Source organism: Gymnoscopelus microlampas (assembly GCF_963454915.1).
Source record: "Gymnoscopelus microlampas genome assembly, chromosome: 20".
Classification (NCBI taxonomy): Eukaryota; Metazoa; Chordata; class Actinopteri; order Myctophiformes; family Myctophidae; genus Gymnoscopelus; species Gymnoscopelus microlampas.
In genome coordinates this window covers 7,160,541-7,182,083 of record NC_139957.1, presented here as the reverse complement: position 1 = coordinate 7,182,083, position 21,543 = coordinate 7,160,541, and the positions used below count along the sequence as shown (strand labels likewise).

The window sequence follows — 21,543 nt, the reverse complement described above, 5'->3', positions numbered from 1 at the left end:
GAGAGAGAGTGTGGGTGGATTGTGTTTCAACCATCAGGTTGGAGATGGAGTGCTGGTGATGCCGAGACCAGATGGATACAGCATCATGTGTGGGAGTTGCCCTCTCTCACCTCCAGGGACCTCCACCTCCATCTACTCCTAAGCCCTGAACTCGTGCACTCACTGGCAGCCCCAAAAAAAACACGGTGCTAATCGAAAGCAATCAAAGGAGGAGCAGACTCCCCATCGCAGTCAGAACGGCAGTCAGACTCACTGATCTGAGGACTGACCAGTGGTGGGAAAAGTACTCACATTTCTTACTTAAGTGAAAGTATCAATACTGCAATGTAGGAATATTCTGTTATTTCTATATTTACTTGAGTAAAAGTACAAAAGCATTGGTAACAAAATGTACTTAAAATGCCAAGTATAAAGTACTCATGCAGAATTGAAAGTTGTCAATTATATAAACATCTTTTGAAAATAGCAGATCTACAAGCTCACACTGCTATTTTCAAATGGCCAAAAGGTACACGGGGCTGAAGTGGTTAATGTATGTTTTGTAATAATAATCAAAATCAAAAAGTAACGAGTAACTAAAGTTTTCAAATAATTGTAGTGGAGTAAAAGTACCAATATTTGCCTCCGAGATGTAGAGGAGTAGAAGTAAAAGTACAGAAGTACCCATGCACTTCACTCTCCCTATAGCCGTTCCTGCCACCTTCTGCCTCCATTGATGCTAGCTATTGACCAAGATATGGCTACCACCATGCAGGCATATCTTGGCCACTCGCTCTCATATTTTCTTTGACCAGAATGTTAAGATTGCAACTCAGATTCAGCATGCTATTTTAAACAGATGCTAGGTTCATCCATCGTTTACCTGGTATCCTATAGTTTCAAAGTAAAGACTGTTATTTTTTGATAGTATATTGTTTAGACTGACGCTATAGGTTCTTGGTTTACCTGTGATCCTAGTTTCTTGAGGCACTAACACTGTCTCTCTGGCATATATACAGTACGTGATTACCTTGCTTATCCTAAGTTGCTCTGGATAAAGAGCGTCTGCTAGATGCCTACATTTTGAAACTCTGATATTCATTCAAATATGTTTCTCGTCAGCTGTCGTTGCACCTTAACCTCATCTCCTCACTATTACACAAGTGGATAAAATATCAATCGCGGTTATAAATCATGATTACGATCTTAATAAGCATATGATTGGCACCATAAGTGTGCATATCGATCAGCTAATAAACTCTTCAATATTCCCATATCCAGTTAGGCCTGTCACAATTATTATATACTTGTCTAATCGCAATTATTTGAGGTAATCGCAATTACTTTTGCATAATCATCTACATGTTGAAAAATGTTCACACATTTTCAAATACAAAAAAAGCCGAAATAGTAGATCTACAAGTTTACAACGTGTCGTAAGCTTGTAGATCAGCCATTTCTGCTATTTTTACATGTATAAAATTTAAATACAATTTAAATACAATTTTGTTGTATATTTAAGTTCTTTGTCAAATCTGCCGTGCGATTTTTGATTACGAAGCCTAAAAGGCAAACAGATTTTTTTATTTTATTCATATGTTCCAATGTTCAATGCCAAACACAATTAAATTGTTAATCGCAATTATTTTAGCGACAATTAATCGCCAACCTAAATGTGTAATCGTGACAGCCCTATATCCAGTGTGAAGAATGAAGATGGTGCCTATAGGTTGCAGTGTTGTTGGTGTAATATACTTTATGTGGGCGATGAGATGTTTGATCTGCAGCACGCTGGGGAAACCTTTTCCCTTTGTGCTGAATAAATTAAGTATCTATATTAATATCACAAGAAGGGCCAACCATACTGTTGCTGCTGTACACAACAATGCATCTGTTACAGGGGGCTGTCCGATGTTATGAAATTGAACAGAAATTACAAATAACACTTTTTGGCAAGCAGTGTGGGAACATGTTCAACACTTTTCCATTGACCATTTGTGGTATAATGTCAGGTGGCATGAAGGTGTCCAATGTGTCACCTGTCCAACTGTCCAATGTGTCACCACTGTGAAATCAATAAATGGTAAACACCGATGGCGGAGGAAACCATGCAAGGCACCAACCTGCTCATCGGGAGCAATAAGGGGCTCAGCGTGTTGCTCAAGGACACTTCGATACTAACTCTAGGGGAGCGCCCCAGCCCGGGATCGAACTGGGAACCTTGCGCTCTCTACCCCTGAGCCACTGCCGCCCGTTATAAATAACATTTATGCAAAGAATCAAGGTCAGATTAAAGCTATAGAAAAGCCCATTATGCCACCCGAATACAAAACATTTAACACCATGTCTTCTGGGGTTCACTTTTTCCTAGGTCTGGGCAATATACTGCATATCACATTGATATCATATGAGACTAGATATTGTTGTTGGTTGGTTTTAAAGGCTGCATTACAGTAAAGTGCTGTCGTTTTTTAATGTTCTATGCGCAGTTAATATTGACAATCAAAAGTCTCATTGTATAAATATTTGGTCTTTCCGGCAAGATCATCGTACGCTATGGATATTTTGGTATCTGGTCAAAAACACAGCATTGTTTGATTTAGTCTATATCACCCAGCTCCATCTTTTTTCCCTTAGAGAGTTCGATATCGTTGCTGTCGGGGGGAAACCTCACATGTTACTTTTCAGGATTAACATGAAAAAATAGCAAAAGTAGCAGATCTACAAGCTCAAAACGCGCCGCGAAGATCTGCTACTTTTGTGTGATGCTGTAGCATGATCAAGTAGGGCATCAATTTACAAAAAGAAAATGGAGATAAGAGGTTTCTGCCCGACAGCAAAGATATGGTGTAATACCGTGTTGTCATTTCCTTGTTTGAATTACTTAACCACCCTATTCTGGTGGCAAACATTCGGTGAAAATTGTAGATCTACAAGCTCACAACACATTGCACAGCAACACATTGTTGTGAGCGTGTAGCTTTTAGCTGCAGATATTTAGCATAGACTAGAGGGAAAACAGATGGGGCTTTAGTATAAAGTATATAGGATGTTAGTGGTTAAGCCTTATTTTACTTTCAAAATGTGTCAAAAAGTTGTTTTTTTAAATGGCAACAAAAGAAAATTGTGCCGATCAAGCTCACTTACGTGTTTTCACTTATCTGCTTTTTTGCTACTTTTGAAAATGTTTGACAAATTAAAAAGGAACCAGAGTCTCTGGCAGGGACCCCCTGGAATAAAGCCGGACCCATGGAATAAATAAATCAAATCTCATGACAGAATACTTAATGATGATGTTGTTTAGGTATTATCATTATACAACACGTCAGCACGTTGCATAAGCTTTTGTACACAGCTTTTTTGGGTGCGCGGCTATTTTTGGTGCGCGACATGCTTCCACAGAAGACATGCTCCTATGGAATCCGAAATGACTGAAATCGGTCGAGGCGAAGCCTGAGAACTTTAATCCATGCAGACACCACTTTGAGAAACACTGCCATATCACAGTCAAAGTGGACATAACCTAGGAACCGCTGATGGTCCGCTGGTCACGCACCCAGAAGACAGCCAGTCTTCTTTAGTGGCGTGCAAGAAGCTGTGGATAGATCTATTCGTCTCACCACAGGAGGTGTGGAGCAGAGAGAGACTAGCTTGTTTTGCAAAAAAAAAAAATGGTCCAGGCCACCATCCCCCAGTGCCTTATAAGGCAGTGTTTCTCCCAGCGAACAGAACACACTGCTGCTGCTGCCTGCGAACAGAACAGCGTGGAACACACTGAGACTAACCGGACACACTGACTCAGTCTGTGTGAGAGAGAGAGAGAGAGAGAGAGAGAGAGAGAGAGAGAGAGAGAGAGAGAGAGAGAGAGAGAGAGAGAGAGAAAAAGAAAGCGAGAGAGATGGGGGGATAGAGAGAGAGAGATGGGGGGATAGAGAGATAAAGAGAGAGAGAGAGAGAGAGAGAGAGAGAGAGAGAGAGAGAGAGAGAGAGAGAGAGAGAAAAAGAAAGCGAGAGAGATGGGGGGATAGAGAGAGAGAGAGATGGGGGGATAGAGAGATAAAGAGAGAGGGGGAGAAAGAGAGAGGGGGAGAGAGAGATATGGGGGGTAGAGAGAGGGAGTGAGTGAGTGAGTGAGAGTGTGAGAGTGAGAGAGAGAGAGTGAGAGAGAGAGAGAGAGAGGGGGGGGAGAGAGAGAAAGAGAGGGCGGAGTGAGAGATATGGGGGGATAGAGGGGGAGTGAGTGAGAGAGAGTGAGAGAGAGAGAGAGGGTATCCCCACCTCCTCCACCCCAAAACACCTCCACAGTGGAGAGCAGAGAGGTAACAGGGACAGAGAGAGAATAGAAATAAACCAAAGGCTAGAGAGAGAACATGGCTCTGAAATAAATGATAGATGGCTGAATTGCCCCAGCACAGATGAGATGGGGAAACTTTATGAACCCTAGTGTCCCTATTCTGGGGGCAGACATTCCCCCCCGACCCAAAATAAACCAATCTACAAGCTCGCTAAACGCGTTGCAACGCGCTGTGAGCTTGCAGATCAGATTATTTTGCGAGGAGGAGATTTGGTGTAGTTGGGGGGGGGGGGGGGCAAGGGAGGGCCCAAGTACAGACCCCTGGGGGACTCCGGTCAACTAGAGTTTAGGGTTTAAGAGAGGAGGGGCAAATGACAGTGCGAGATGGGGCCTTGGGGACGACATACTGTAGGTAGGGAGGACACGCAGGGCATTGTGTGCTAGATGCTGTAGGCTACTCGTTTTGGAGTTGTAATGTGTAGGCTAGTTGAAGCGTCATACAACATGCAAATGCAGGGTGCTAAAAAACAGGGCCAGAGGCTTAACCCATTGAGACCTGGGGCGGTTCTTAAAATAAATCTAAATCCTAACAGTTTTTGGGAGAAAAAAAAAGTCAAGCTTTTTCAAAAATAGCAGATCTACAAGCTCATAGCGCGGCACTCGGTGCCGCGCTATGAGCTTGTAGATCTGCTATTTTTGAATAGCCAAAGAAATCTAAAGTGACACAGATGCGTTCCAAGAGATATGGAAATAACTAAAATAAAACACGAGGGAAGCCCACGCTCAGTCAAATCCTCAACATTATTTTAAAGAGTAGAATTGGACTAAATTCTTATTTCGAGACAAATTAAGGGGCATTGCCGAGTAGGACTATACTGCCTGACAAATTCAGAACAAAAACAGACTGAAATTGCCAAACAACAAATTGTTTGAGTGGATGGCTCTTTCCGTGTAGCAATACTGACAGGGATTACATGCAACCACAACAAAGAAATGTTTGACAGGTTTGGACATACTGTAGGTGTTGTGTATTTACCACACACCAGCACCCACAGTACTGTAAGTATCCCATGTGACAAAGGCTATGTCCACATGTACAGTACACAGGTATTTAAAAAAAAAACTGAATTTTTCCTTCATTTTCAGAAAAAGACCTGTCTACAAACATGTTTATACAAAAAAAAATCTCTGCCCACATTAAAACGTTGCTGTCATCGCAAGACTGTCAATTGACAGCCTGTCAACAACTGCAGTCTGTGCTCTTTACATACCTCAATAACATTATACAATGTGCACATCAAAACAACAAGAGATCAGACAACAATATGTAATACGTCTTCTGTTACTGCCCTGTACCTATTATTATTTGACAAAGTTTGCAATCATTCAAATATAGTGTTTGTCCACTCGGCTCTCACTACTGATTTCAATGCATTCCATCAGGGCTTGTTTGCCTCACGGAGCGTAGCCTAACGCTACCTCTCTCCTTCTTTGCGTAGCCTTGTGACAGTCCACTATACCAATTTAAAACCAGTGACATCTGGTCCTCAACATTGGTGGAATAGTAACTGTACATTTACATGTGTAGAAAGTCCACATTAGCAATGTTAGAACCAGCACTATATATACCGTATATATTTATACATGTCCGCCATTATGTAATACTGATGTGTAAACAAAGGAGATAACAGCGCGAGGAGAGACGACGCCACATGCAAAAAAGGAAAATGTGGCGCATACTATGGCGTGCGTGTGGACAAAGCCCCCAACCGCATAGAAAAGGCTACGTTTTTCTGTGTGTACGTGTGGCCAGGGCCAAAGTGTAACCACTTGAACTCCACCATCCCTTTTCTGGGCATGTCATAATAGGCCAACATTCGGCAACAATAGGCGACCATTCGGTGAGAATAGCACCCAAACTACAAGCTCACATTGTGAGCTTTGTGGCTATTTTCTGCAAAGATATTTGATGTAGAGGAGGGGTTTGGGAGGGGGACAACGCTAGAACCCTGGGGGACCCCGGTCAATGAAGTACATAGGGTTTAAACAAGTGAATAAGTGGTTAAACTAGCAACTCAAGGATACGCGTTGAACTTGTCTGGGCGTTCAGCTCATCATGCCATACCAGCAGTGACAAACCAAAACGAACAAAGGAAAGGGAAACAGATTAGAAAATAGATTGTTGACTTTCTCTCTAACCAGTCATACTTGATTCATTGAATTATTGTTAGTATCACAGGTTATTAACCTCTCATTTCCTATCAGTGCAACTCTGCCTATTGCAGCGCACCGCGCGGGGGCTCGCGACGTAACCCCTCCCTGGCCATTAAAAGACACTTTTAACGTGTCTCTGATTGATTGATTGTACCACACTTGTGACCAGAAGATTATGCTTGAAAGAGCCCTGACAGGTCTTTGTTGACCATGTCCTCATGACAACATTAGACCTAAGCCCACACTATTATGACATTTTACATGATGATTAATTGTCACACAAAATAATTGCGATGAACGATTGAATTGTGTTTTTGTCATTGAACACTGGAACATGTGAATAAAAATTACATTTCAGTTTGGCTTTTAGGTTTCGTAAACAAAAGGTAGCACAGGGCAGATATGACAAATAACTTGCATAATTGAATAACTTTAATCTTATATTAAAATTGGCCTACGGGAAAACCAGCCGGCCGTCAGGGCGGACCACGTCGTCACACTCATGTCACTATGACTCAGCCATAACCTATAAGAGTTCCCACTGCAGCTACGCCCAAATACTTGGAGTGCGTTGTCTAACCTCAATGTGTCGTCATGACATCAGGGGTAAACAAATCAGTCAGCTCCATATATAGGCACAAAAGGGGGCATTTGGGCATATACTGATGACATCAGCGATCTCCATATACGGGCATAAAAGGGACGTGGACTGACATCTCCATATATGGGCATATTGGTCGGATCTGAGCCGCGTAGTGGCCCAAACTTCTAGTACTTAAAAATCACACCCAGTGTGAAGTGGGCGGTGTGTGGTCATCACAACATGACTCACTTTAAAAAAAGGATAAATTACTTTTTTTAAAGTCCATACTGCTATTCATAGGGCTGCACATGTGTCATGTGTTTCGCTAGCAAAGTCAGCCAATCACATTACAGTTAGTGGTGATGACACTAGCTGTAATGTGATTGGCTGACTTTGCAAAAGTATCGATTTGCATTAACAATAGAAGGGTTGGGGGTATACACATTTTTTGGTCGGTGTCCAAAACTCACTTATAGGGGGCGGCTACACCGCCCCAAAAAAGAAAAACATGAATAGTGGAAATAGCAGATCTAGCTCAAAACGTGTCACATCATGATTGCTGTGGTGCGTTCTGAGCTTGTAGATCTGCCATTATTAGTTTCCATTATTTTCGAAAATGTTTGAAAATATATGAAAATGTTTCAACATGGAAATGATTATGACGATTAGGCAAAAACATTATTTGAAATAATTGCGATTAGGCAATTATTTAATGACTGTGACAGGCCTATCTATGCCTGTACCTGACATATATCAACCATGACACCCCTATTCTGCGCATGTCATATCATAGGCGAACATTTGCCAAAAGTAGCCGATCTACAAGCTCAATAACGTGCTGTGCCGTATTGTGAGCTTGAAGATCGGTTATTTTCGGTGTGGAGGGGGGGGGGGGGGGGGCAAGTATAGACCCCTGGGGGACGCCGCTCAACGAAGTACACAGGGTTTAAGCGGTTAACCGCCTCAAAATATGCTGACTAAACTCCAGTTTAGGTCAGGATACCCAAATTGGCGGTACAATTAGGATAAATACTTGGGGGCAGGGGGACACAGTGGTTAGGAGATTGAAGCATGAAGCCTAATGTATACTTCATAGTACGTAAGACAGTCACATGCCGAAAAAATAGCAGGCCTACAAGCTCACAAAGTGTCGCATCCACGACACTTTGTGAGCTTGTAGGTCTGCTATTTTCAGCACGCGACACCGGCGTACGAGGCTACGACGGGAGCATAAATCAAGCTTAACAAGAGACAGAGATAAGGCCACAAGCGAAAGGGGAAAGTGCAGCCATTGGAAGGGACTTTGAGCCCCATATATAGACGCCAACTATTTACTCAGTGAGGTCATTTCCTTGAGCACGGCAGAAAGGCAACTTAATGTTATGTGACTGTGCAATCAAGTGTCCATATTTCTTTATCAGGAGATATGCCCTTTCTTTATGCTTGCCCTCGCCAATCACTCACTATTCCCCCAAGCTGCCAAGTGAGTCCGGTACCTCGGCTGTTCGGCTGCCAAATAAAAATCGTTTGAGCTTGCACAGGGGAAAAAAGGGTTCCTGTCTTTGCTTGCATTCTACTGTTAATTGAAGCAACAACAGTAGACGTTTAGCTATAGTTTTGCACATAGTGTAGGTGGGTGCTGAATGAGCACTTGCTTTTCATGGCTAGTTGGGTGTTGTTTTCAAAAAACGTGGTTTAACTTCAGTCCTTGACTAAATAGTTTATTTTTCTTCTCCATGTCTAGACTGGGACATTGCTATGCCTGCAAGTCTGGCCCTGAATGTCTTATCAAAAAAGGGACAGGTCACACTGCATTTTGAATTCTGCTGGAAGTCAAACATGGTAGGAGCGTAGCATACCATGACAGATACAGTATATTCAACGATTTTGAGAATGTACCTTATTTTATGAATCAACCACAACTGAAATATTTCAAACCATAAACTGAACTTAGGTTGTTGACACAATAAAATGTCATTGGGGGTGCAACAATTAATCAAACAAATCAATTTAATGTAATAATAACAATTTATAATAAATACAAATAATAATAATAAATAATCAATCATTCAATAAAAGATTTTTGGCCATGTAGCATCGTAGGCGAAAAGTAGCTGATCCTCAAGCTCACAACGTGTTGCAACGCGACGCCTTGTGAGCTTGTAGATCGGCTATATTCAACACTTTTGCACGACAGCTCAGTGCGACAAAGTATAAATAAATAAGCGGTTAATGAATTCGTCGACATACAACGTATTCTTTTTTTATGTGCTTCTCAATTATTCCATTGATCGAACATAGCAATCGATGCAGAGTAATCGCTAAAGGAGAGATGAATAATAGCCACAGCCCTAAATGTCAGTCATCCAGGACAGGACAGGTATGTGATGCAGCAGAATGCTGTCTCATACCAGCAGTCAGATTCACACAGTCAGCGCTCTGCAGCCTCGGGGCTACAGTCAGTCAGTCAGTCAGCCAGCTACAGTATACCTCAGCCAAGCCTTAATTGCACCTCACAATAGACGGAAACCATTACTGATATTTGTGCCCCTCTCTCTCGCTCTCTCTGAGAGTCTTTCTCTCTCTCTCTCTGGCCTGAACCTATGAACATTACTGATTTAACCGTTACTATTACAACTCAACAGTCCTGGGCACCTGGCTATTTCAAGAGCGGCGTTTTATTGGGGTTGCTATGGCAAAATAGCAGGAGTGTCGTGAGTCATTCTTTTAACTCATTTAGACCCGAGGCCGATTCTGAAAACAACTTCTAAATCTAAATACTTTCTGAAAAACTTAAACATTTTATTTTTTAAAAAAAAGATAAGTTGGCTATTCAAAAATAGCTGACATACAAGCTTGTACATCTGCTATTTTTGAACAAATTTGAAAAAATCAAAAAATAATTAGAGCATTGTGAATAATTTGTGTTTTTTTTACATAAATCTTCTCTTTCGGGGGTCCCTGGAACAAAACATTTTCTGATGGGGGTCCGCGGCCAAATGTATAATAAATCTGGGGGTCCATGACACAGATGCTTTCCCCGGATTGAAGGGTATAAGAACATATAGGCTTTCCAGGTGTAAATGTGTTAAAAGTGAGAATGAGCCAGAGAGACTTAAGAGAACACGATCGAAGCCCCGCCATCATAAATCCCATCTTCTCCATCCCGGTGACAGCAGCAACCAACTAAAGGTGGCTAAAAATGGAAACCTGCAGGCTGTTTCCTCCTACGCGTGCTTCCCACTCAACTTTTGTCTAGAAACACACTCATCGCTCTTGTATCTCGTCGACTCAACGCAGGAAGTAAACAGACACCGTGGCACTGAATGTTTATGTGCAGTGGTTCTTAAAGAGGGGTCCGGAGACCCCCAAGGGAGGGGTTCCTGGTCCAGGTCTTAGAGCAAAAGCTTAACTACTTTTATATCGTTGCTGTCGGGCAGTAGAAACATCTTATCTCCATATTTTTACTTTTTGTGTTTTTTTTACTGGATCATACTAGTGTCACACAAAAGCATCAATTCAAAAGTAGCAGATCTGCAAGCGTTTTGAGCTTGTCGATCTTCTACCTTTGCTATTTTTTTATTTGAATCCTGAAAAGTAACAGTTTTGGACATATGAAGTTTCCACCTGACAGAGACGAATCACGATACATAGACTACATCAGTGGTTCTCAAACTTTTTCATGTCAAGGACCCCCAAATTGACACTTATTAGCCCGCGGACCCCTATTTGAAAAGATAAGCCAGGGACCCCAATAAGAGAAGGTTTATACGGCTTTCTAGCAGTGATTCTCAACCATTTTAATGTCAAGGACCCCAGTTTGACAAGTATTAGGCTACGGACCCCCCATTTAATGGCATTTATACCTCTGGGACCCGAATTTATATTATAAAATCAATGTTAATTTAACTCTGAGAGTGTACATTTGTACACTCTCAGAGTTACAGAACCATAAGGGTCCATTTGGTTCCTATCCATCATTTAGCTGGGGACCCCCTGGAACCGCCTCAAGTACCCCTAGGGGTCCCCGTACCCCACTTTGAGAACCAAAGGACTACATTATATACATCAAGCTCTGCTATCTTCAAAACATCTTGTAGATAAAAAAAAGAAAGAATATTTTTTGAAACATTTTAACGACACAAATCGTGTATGTGTCCTGACTCCCTGGCACAAATATTTTCAGATGGGGGTCTGCTGCAGGCCAAATGCACGTTAATTCGGTTGAGTCCTTGACATGAACACGTTTGAGAACCGGTGGTTTAACAAGGAATGGATGCCTGATATCGTGGTCATGCTGACCCGCGGTGTTGAGGAATGCACAGATGTTACTAATTCACCAGACTAACTTTATCGTAAGCACTGATTCATTAAAATTCACGGCAAAACATCAACTTTATTCTCTTACTTTACTTTTCTCCACTGGAGAGGGAGATGGAACTTTATTGGTGTGGTTCTCACAGACTTTGTTCATGTCAAGGACCCCCCACCCACATTAAGATGTATTTGCCCGTGGAACTTTTTCAAGGTTTTTGTGAAAATAGCATATCTGCAAGCTTCACAATCAGCCCCACTGCTTCATTGATCCCACAGGGGATATTCAGTTGGCAGTACAAGTGCAGTTTCTAATAAGCTAATTGTGGCTCTTTATACATCATACTTCATCTGGTACCAACTACCAACCCCCAAAATGACCCCAAACCGTAGCATTGATGATCCCTGAATGCCTCAAAAAGCAAGCTGCTTATGGTAGTAGGTCCTACTACCAAGGAAATGTCAACATTGGCACTGCATTCTGTGTAACTTTTGAAATCACTGACTAATTCTGACCACGCAGGCCGAGGGGAATCTAATGTTGGCACTGCAACTCAAATAAATGCCTTTTAACATCCCGACTATCCACTGTCATCATTCCTACGTGTGACCTAGGTTTACATCTAGAATGTATGACACTTGTTTGAAATATTTTAGTGTTAAAGCAGATGCTTTATCTTGATTTATCATATTTAAACCGTTCTCTTGGAAGTCGCCAGACTTATAAGAGGGTTGTAAATCACTTTTGAGTTATTTGACTCAAGGATTCTCATGAAATGGCCTAGAATCTTTTGTTTATTCAACCTCTAAGTATAGTCCTGTAAACTCCTGTTGTGGCCCCACTATGATGGTTTCCAGATTAGGGGCCACTAGTTTCCCTATAAAGGTTGTGTGTGTAATCCAAATTAAAAAAATAATTTCAGAAGTACCTTTTACATGTTAGAGAACTGATTCAAGGCCAGGGCATTACATAATGCAAAACGGTTGAAAAAACAACAACACTACAGTATAGCTGCTCAATCATCGATCAAGGGGGTAAAGAACCGATAGTGTGCATGCATGGATTTGGCATTTGCTCTGCCAATAATAATATACTTCAAAACTGGGACAGTAGGCTACTATCCTTGTCTAACGTCCAAGTGGGCCTAGCCTACAGTAGAACCCTGAAGTGACCAAGGGACAGGGATAGTAGCCTTACTGTCCAGTAGGCTAATATGCTTGTCTAGTGCCATGTACATTTCAAGGTCTCCCCTTAACTTTGACAGTATACAAATGGAAGAGTTACAGATATGTAAGGGTCAATTTAAAGTTTTAAACCCCCCCTAAAGGAACCCCGGGAGTCCATAGAATCCACTTCGAGAACCACTGGTATAGTGGGCCTAGAGACGCTACAGTAATAGACAAGGATAGTAGCCTACTGTCCAATAAATAGGCTACTATCCCAAGTCTAGTGGGGGCCTATACTAGCCTACAGTAAAATCCTGAAGTGACCATGGCGGGGGTGGGGGGGGGGGGGGGACAGGCACATTTGTCCACTAATCCTAATCTGCAGAGACACCAACATGCACCAACAACAGATTGTCTGCACTTCTTTTGGCTTAATCATTAGCCAGGGCCCGTCTCTGTCTGCCCTGTCGTCCATGTGCGTTTATTTTGGCCCCATTTCACCTTTTTCATCTCCTCAAATAGTATTGTTATTGCTCAAAAAAAAAAGAACCAGCAAGCCTTACAGTGCAAACCAGAATAGCTACATTGTTACCAGGGCCTAGGGATGTGGATAGTTAGTAGTTAGTGTCACTAAATTGGCAATAATTCTTCAGTAGCAGCACCATAGTGGAAGGAAGTCCGCCTACTCTAAAAATGATAACAAACCCTCCAGACTGCTACAATGTGGGACAATAACACAGCCAGTTGCCTATTATAAACATTGCTTGTGTCACTTTCAATATGTCTAACTCGTACTGTTTAGATGGATAGTGGTGCACGCCACACCGGTACAGTGGCGTGCACTACTATCCATCTAAACCAGTCCAGGGGTGGGCAACCTTGGGCACGGGTGCCAACATTGGCACAGGGGAGGGAGGGTAGCCACTGGCACACTGGTATAAGTGTGAGAGAGAGGATTGCTTTTTTTTATATACAAATCTGTATGCAAGTTACACCCTGCACATAGTTCTACATTCATACAAACTCTGAACTCTGACTGGGGTCTGGTAGATACAGTAGGTGTGGGGTCAATGGTCAGAGTCTAATGATCATTATAATGTCCTGATCATTAAAAAAAAAAAAAAAGGTTATTGTGGACAGTATATGGACGATCAAAATCTGTTGGAAATAGTTTTATGTTTATGTGGTGTCATAATCAAACATATTGTTGATATGGCACACTGACCATCAAGAAAATAAAAACATGGCACTTCATGTCAAAAAGGTTGCAGACCCCCCCCGGATCTAAACACTACGAGTTATAGAGTTTAGAAGATCACCACCAAAAGATCTTCAACTTGTGTAGAAGATCACCAGCAGAAGATCTTAAACTCTTATAGGAGATCTGATCTTAAACTTTTATAGGAGATCACCACCAAAATATCTTAAACTCTTATAGAAGATCACCACCAAAAGATCTTAAACTCTTATAGAAGATCACCACCAAAAGATCTTAAACGTTGATCAACTTACCACCAGACTCTCCAGGTTGATGGCACATTTGGGGTCCCTGATCATGCCCTCCAGTTGTTTCAACCGAGTTTCCATCCTCCTTTCGGCGCCCGACGACATCTCTGCAGTCTGGTATATGGAAGCCGGAGCCCCCCACCCCACCCCCCAAACGATCAAAAATGTTAAACCGTTTTGACGTTACATGTGGAGTTGTGGAGGGATCGGATCCACAATAACAAAAAAAAGAACCTTCTCTTCTTCTTTGTTCCTGGGCTTAATAATGGCCGTGGGCCTCTCTAGCAGAGCTAGACTGGTGCTTAAAATGTGAGGACTGGACTCTGATCACAGTCACAGCCCAGTGAGCCCACCCAGATCGCCTCTTTTTGTGTGTGTGTGTGTGTGTGTGTGTGTGTGTGTGTGTGTGTGTGTGTGTGTGTGTGTGTGTGTGTGTGTGTGTGTGTGTGCAACAATGAACAAGAAAAGAAAAAATAATATCCCCCCTTCTCTTCTCTTCTCCACAAACAAACACCACCGTCCACAGATACAGAGATGAAACTCCTGCTGGTCTCGAAGTTGTTGTTATGTTGAGTTTGAATAGATCCGAAGTGGCGATCGAACCCACTGACTCTGCAGGACAGGAGGGACCCAACCGATCCGCTGTTCCAAGAGGGGATGGGATGGAGGATTATGCAGAAAGTTTGAATTGTGGAGGATCCACACAGCAACAGGCAGCAGCAGCAGGGCGTTTTCAGCGCCCCCTCCTCCCCTTCCTCCCCTCCTTTCTGGCTGCTTCACCCAAATACTTTTGACTCGATCCGATCACCCTGTTGTTGTTGTCGTTTTATTCCCGCATCCAGATCATAACAATAAGTTGTTGTTGTTGTTGTTGTTGTTGTTTTTTTTTTTTTTGGGGGGGGGGGGGTTCTTTCGCATGATCCAACAACAGGTCGATCACCCGCCGCGCGGAAAGAACTACAATGTCCAGCTCGCTGCGCCGCCGTGTCTCCCGCGCTGCATGTTTAATGAGACAACATTCTCTTCTTCTTCCTGGAGTTCATTTTTCTACAATCAATGGTCTTCTCCTTCTCCTCCTGGTGGGGGGGGTCGGTTGTTCCCGTTGGGGGGTCTGATGTTCTGCTCTGATCTCCTCGAGGCTCATCAACAACCCGATTGTTTTTAGTCGGGCTTCTCTCTCTCTCTCTCTCTCTCTCTCTCTCAAACTCCACCAACCTCCTCCGAATTCCTCTCTCTCTCTCTCTTACACACACACACACACACCGATCGCACACTAACACGTCACGCACACACACACTGCTAAACACGCACACGCCTCCCCGGCGTTGCCAGGTTTTGTGAGACGAATAAGCAACCAGGGTCTATGAAAACAAGCCCAAAAGAAGCGAGCCCTTCCTTCTCACCCTTTAGACATACTACATTGGCTGTTTGAAAATAGCCAAGAAAGTTTGGAAAATGTGCAATATAACGTCCCACATCCCTGGCATAACATATTTTCAGATGGGGGGTCTGCAGACAAATACATACAATGTGGGGGTCCTTGACATGAAAATGTTTGAGAACCACTGCTTTAAACAACATTAGGAAAGAAGCTCAAAATAAGCAACTACCAATATTTACAACTAAGCAACTTTACAGAAGCCCAAAGTCGCTTATAATAAAACAGACATGGCAACACTCCTCCCGCCTGTGTGTGACTGTGTGAGCTTGAAGTGTATCTCTCTCTCTCTCTCTCTCTCTCTCTCTCTCTCTCTCTCTCTCTCTCTCTCTCTCTCTCTCTCTCTCTTTCTTTCTTTTTCAAGGACCCCGTCCCCGGCCCAAATTGACACTTATTAGCCTGCCCTGCGGACCCCCATTTGAAAACGATATGCCAGGGCCCCCATAAGAGAAGATTTTTACGGCTCTAGCAGTGATTCTCAACCATTTTAATTTCAAGGACCCCCCAGTTTAACATGCATTAGGCTACGGACCCCATTTAATATGCATTAGGCTACGGACCCCATTTAATGGCATTTCTGTCACTTGGACCCCAATTCATATTGTAAAATCAATGTTAATTTAACTCTGAGAGTGTACAAATGGAACCAAATGGACCCGTTTCCAATACTTTTACTTCTACTCCACTACATCTCAGAGGCAAATATTGTACTTTTAATCCACTACAATTATATGAAAACTTTAGTTACTAGTTACTTTGCAGATGTAAATTATGATATTATAAAACATACATTAACCACTTTAGCCCTAATTTATACCTAGGCTATTTGAAAATAGCCGATCTATAAGCTCATAATAATGCGTCGCATCGTGACGTGTTGTGAGCTTGTAGATCTGCTATTTTAAAACATTTTAGTATTTTTACTTTTGGTACTTTAAGTATATTTGGATACCAATACTTTTGAACTTTTGCTCAAGTAAATTATGAATTCCGGACTTTTACTTGTAACAGAGTGTTTCTACATTGCAGTATTGATACTTTTACTTACATTTGAGTACTTTTTCCACCACATTCTACAATACATTATGCTATTTGACAGCTTGTAAGAGCCTAGATGTCTCCACTAGGCCTAATAGCTATTGTTTTGGTACAGCCTATCTTGTTATGGTTCAGTTTGTCCTTCAGGCAGCTACAGTAGCCTATAACTATATGACCTCTGCCCTGTGCTCGTGGCAGAACTACCATACCACTGACATGAGTGTTAATGTACTTCTGACCATGATATCACGTACATAAAGCATAACTCTCTCTCTCTCTCTCTCTCTCTCTCTCTCTCTCTCTCTCTCTCTCCTCCCTCACCCCTTCTCCTCATCTCTCCTCCCTCACCCCCCCTCCCCCCTCTCTCTCTCTCTCTCTCAGTTGTTATAATAAGTGTGTGCTAAAGTGCAATGTAACAGCTCCTGATAAAACCATTGTTTGCAATTTATGAACATGTAAAGGTACCTGTGTCCATCCATTTGCACATAAATACTAAATATTGTTGGTATAATATTTATTATTGTATCAGCAATGCTGCCATTTTCCCTTGTTCCTCCAACAGAGGGCGTATCTGAGCTAACATTATTTCTTTCAGAAAGTGATGTTTCCCCGTTACCCAAACTAGTGAAAATAGCAGATCTACAAGCTCACAACACGTTGCTTCGCACTGCGTTGTGAGCTTTACAGATATGCTATTTTGTATTTTCACTACCTCTTAAAGGTTTTTTATTTCATTTTTCATTTTAATTAATTAAAAATGAATTAATAATTTTGTTGAAACCTTTTAAAATCTTTTGGAAAAAAAATGTACTTTTTGTTTACGTAGGAAAAAAAATGGATATTTAGTCGTGACCCATATAATTGGCCTGCAACCCAAACATGGGTCCCGACCCACTGTTCGGGAAACAGTGCTCCAGGGCACTGAGCTCCAGCAGTAGGCCTACGGCCTCCTATCTGCCCTGACCCCTCCAACAACAGCCTGGCCTCTCACTTTGACCTCTGATAACCTTTCCCCAGACAAGTCAACATAGTTTGGTGGGCAGGCCTTATCCTGTTGACCCCCCTGTGGAATTCCCACCCAACCTGAAGAGAAATGGCTCTCTCTGTCTCTCTCTGTCTCTCTCTCTCTCTCCACCTTACAGGCCCTAAGCTTCTATTCTACTCCAAAACAGAGTTGTTTGATGAGTTGTCTTGCCTGCAATAGGCTCTATGCACAGCAGCCATATTGTAAGGTTTTCTCATGCCAATAAAGCCCTTTGAATTGAATTGTAAGACATTCACAGGTGTTACCAATGACACTAATGAAGGCTCATTCTGGTCAGAAGGAGTCAGGGTGCTAATATTGTGCATATTGGCTCACTGGAAACACTCCCAAATGGCCCTTTACGGGTGTCTGAGAGTGTACAAATGGAACCAAATGGACCCGTAAGGGTCCATTTGCTGTATGATACATTTGCAACGTAGCTGCGCCCCGTTCCGTTTCCAATACTAAACCCGAACCAAACCCGCACCCTAACCCTAACCGCACGCGGATGCCACATAGTCGGAGAAAAGGTCTGTCGGATTAACGCATGCCTCCCTTCCTGGTGACCTTTGAGGGACATTACTGGAAGAATTAGAGTCAGTGAGTTTCAGTCCTCAGGGCAACACCAAATAAAGCATTATTGTATTTCAGTATTCAAGACAAAACAAACACACAATTCTAAACATGTTTCAAACATGTTCCGAAGTCCGGGATACATGCCCACTCGTTCGTGCAATACCCCCTCTATCTGATGTAGTCGTTGTACATGTTGTCTGACAAATCGGAGCCTCAGGCTTATCTCACAGCTTCTCACGCGCCGCCACTTGTATTGGCGAAGCGGTACAAACGTGACGCAAGGCTCAGCCAATCAGTGAAGCCGATGGGTCGGTTTAGCCAATCAGGGAAGCTGGTGCCCACATAACAAACACATCGGCGCAGCGGCACAGATGTCGGGTCAGGCCGGGTGAGGGAAGCCGGAGCCCACACCCCTCCCGGACACATAGGGATTGAGATGACTTTGGTCATCTCGATTTTCTAGGACCCCCAATTTGATGTTGTTGCAGAAACCTCTTATCTCCAAATTTAAACTTTTTGTGTTTTTTCGTAAATGAATGCCCTGCTTCATACTACAACGTCACACAAAAGCATCAAAAGTAGCAGATCGACAGTCAGCTACTTTTGCTATTTTTCAATTTGAATCCTGAAAAGTAACAGTTTTGGTTTCCACCCGATAGAGACGACATAGAGCAGAGACCCAATCTAAGAACATTTTTAATGTCAGACAATGATTTGGTCCAATAATGGTCTGTCATTTGGCCCACAATTCCTTTACTGAGTTTATTGAGTTACTTTCCTTTTTTTTTCCTTTCTTTCTCTTCTGCACTGTAATTGTATCTATTATTATTTTTTACTTCTTTTGTTTTATGCATCCTAATGGCATTGTATTATTGTGTTGTATTATCCTTTGCTTGAAGCACATTGAATTGCCTTGTTGTTGAAATGTGCTACACAAATAAAATGGCCTTGCCTTGCCTTGCCTTGCCTTGCCTACTGTTGGTGTAGAGAATGATAACCATGAAATTCTGAACAAAATATTTCAAAAGTTTCATTTCAGCTGCAAACCCCCCGGGAACCTCCCCCCAAGGACCCCTGGGGGATCCCTGGACCCCACGTTGAGAACCACTGCCTTAGATCGCTCTATTTTTTTGTCACGCGCTTGTGCAGATCCAATCCCATATCAGACATTTGGAAAGCAAATGCTTTCCTATTATGTTAGAACTGAGGCCTTCTTTGTTTTCAGGGGTGGCATGGTGGTTCAGTGGTTAGCACTGTTGGCTCACTGCAAAGAAGGTCCTGGATTCAAACCTGACTGGAGCCTTTCTGTGTGGAGTTGTTTCTCCTTCACCAAAAACACTAAGACTACATGTTGGCGACAGGATGTCTCCATGTGCTGCTACTCATATGGGTCAAATAGAGAGGACACGTTTCCTCATGGGGTTCAATTACGTATAAAAATACAAATAACTAGAAAATGTACTCCTCGGAGCACAAGTCTCCGCCAGCAAATATTGGAATTTATTCCAAGATTGGAACTTTTTCTGCTAATATCTCCTGACTAAATGTTAGCTTGGCTGATGGCACTGATGTCACTTCGAAACATTGAATGTTTCGAAGTGACTCACCTATTTATAGGTATGTATTTTGTCATGCGTCTCGCTAGCCAATCAAAGCACACCCTTTCAACATATTGTCACGTGTCACGTGAAGCTTGACCAATGTTAGCTTGGTGGAACCAAAGGAAATCAAACGAAAACATACTCTCCACCATGCCTTCGGCCTGGCGGAGACAAAAAGACAAGAGGAGAGTCTAATATCCTCCCATTTGACTTGAAATATTCCCAAAGTGTTTTCAAGTAAACCGCAGCGTTCAATTTTGAAGGACTTTTTGATTTATTTTTATTCTATAGTCTTGTGAATCCAATTCCATTTAGTTTTAGTCATATTTTAGTAATCTGAAATGTTTTACTTTTAGTATAGTTTTAGATCGCTAAATATCATAGGACTTTAGTCGACTAAATCTACAGTTGATTTAGTCGACTAAAATGTATGTTGGCAGGCAGTAATGGAGTCGTAATGCCTGATTTATACTTTGTGAGCTTGTAGATCGGCTATTTTCGTTTAGTTTTTAGCCTAGTTTTAGTTTTAGTCTAGTTTTTATTTGTTGACTTAAATGTCATTATATTTAGTCATAGTCATCATAGCGTAGTTTTTATTTAGTTTTTGTCAGTGAAAAAAAGGTAGTTGACAAATATTTTTCGTCATAGTATTAGTCGACTAAATTAACACTGACACAAACACGCACGCACGCACGCACGCACCCACGCACACACACACACACACACACACACACACACACACACACACACACACACACACACACACACACACACACACACACACACACACACCAGCACTCCTTCTGAGGTCATGTTTGTTCATTGCAGGATTTACTCATCATTGACAAACATGAACTGTTTTTGTCACAAACCGCATTTTATGAATTCTTATGGTTATAAACATTGATATATAGCAAAATCAACATAGCAAGGCCCTGCAAAAATGTTGCTCATTCTTCCATGTTTTAACAGCACACAGAAAACTACATTAATTCACTTCCCATCAATATTCAGGACTGTAATATTCTGTGAAGCCACAAGATGGTGTGAGAGACCATAGGCTTAAACGTTTCCCCCTCTACAGAGGAGAGATTCAAATGATCCCATCATCAGTCTTTTGAATTGAAAAAATAAATAAAATAATACATAGAGTTGTCACATAAAATCTATTATGCCTTGAATAGCTCTAAAAGAGGGGCATGATTTAAATACAAAACAATATGCATCCCTTTAAATGCCTACTTAATTTTCTTCATAAAGTCCATTAACTATACAGTAATATCCTTTTGTCTTCGTTGTTTCCATATTACATCATCATATAACACAATTTCGTGACAGTTTTTGATTTTCTTTTGTGAGATAAATGGGCCCTTTAATTAGTATAACAAAGTTCAAATGCTTTGCTAATGACAATGCCATAAATATTTGATTAGTTGTTTTTTTTATAAATATCATTCGTGATTTAACAAATTGTGTTATGAAGAGTATTAAAGAACTTTTGAAATGTAAATTTAACTTGTGGGTAATTGTATACATTTTGCCTTGATAATCAATGCCTCTAAAGCATCTTTTCTATTCTTGTTTTTGTACTGTAAGTACTATGCTTATAAAAAAAAGGGCATTTTCACAATTCATACTCACAAACTGTTCTTAAGAAATAGCATATGAATTATTATCAAATGTGTGGCAATCCCCTTTAAAGGGTAAGTTTACCTCCAAAATGACTCATTGTCTACACTATACATATAATACAGCCAAGCCCCTAGTAGGGACCCCCCTGAGTCTATACATTTATGGATGATTGTTATT

The 21,543-nt window shown here is 41.8% G+C and overlaps 1 protein-coding gene across 4 annotated transcripts in view; it reads right to left on the bottom strand.

Annotated features, from left to right (window-relative positions):
- rock2a (rho-associated, coiled-coil containing protein kinase 2a) overlaps positions 1-14,454 on the bottom strand; it is a 79,089-nt gene extending 64,635 nt beyond the window's left edge. For 2 of the 4 annotated variants that reach the window (XM_084043843.1, XM_084043845.1), the window contains exon 1: positions 14,064-14,454. In XM_084043843.1, the coding sequence (XP_083899969.1) occupies positions 14,064-14,162 (99 nt within the window). In that variant the 5' untranslated portion in view covers positions 14,163-14,454. The remainder of the gene's footprint in view (positions 1-14,063) is intronic. The other 2 variants (XM_084043842.1, XM_084043844.1) reach the window with 2 other exon arrangements.
- Positions 14,455-21,543: the final 7,089 nt, after the last annotated feature.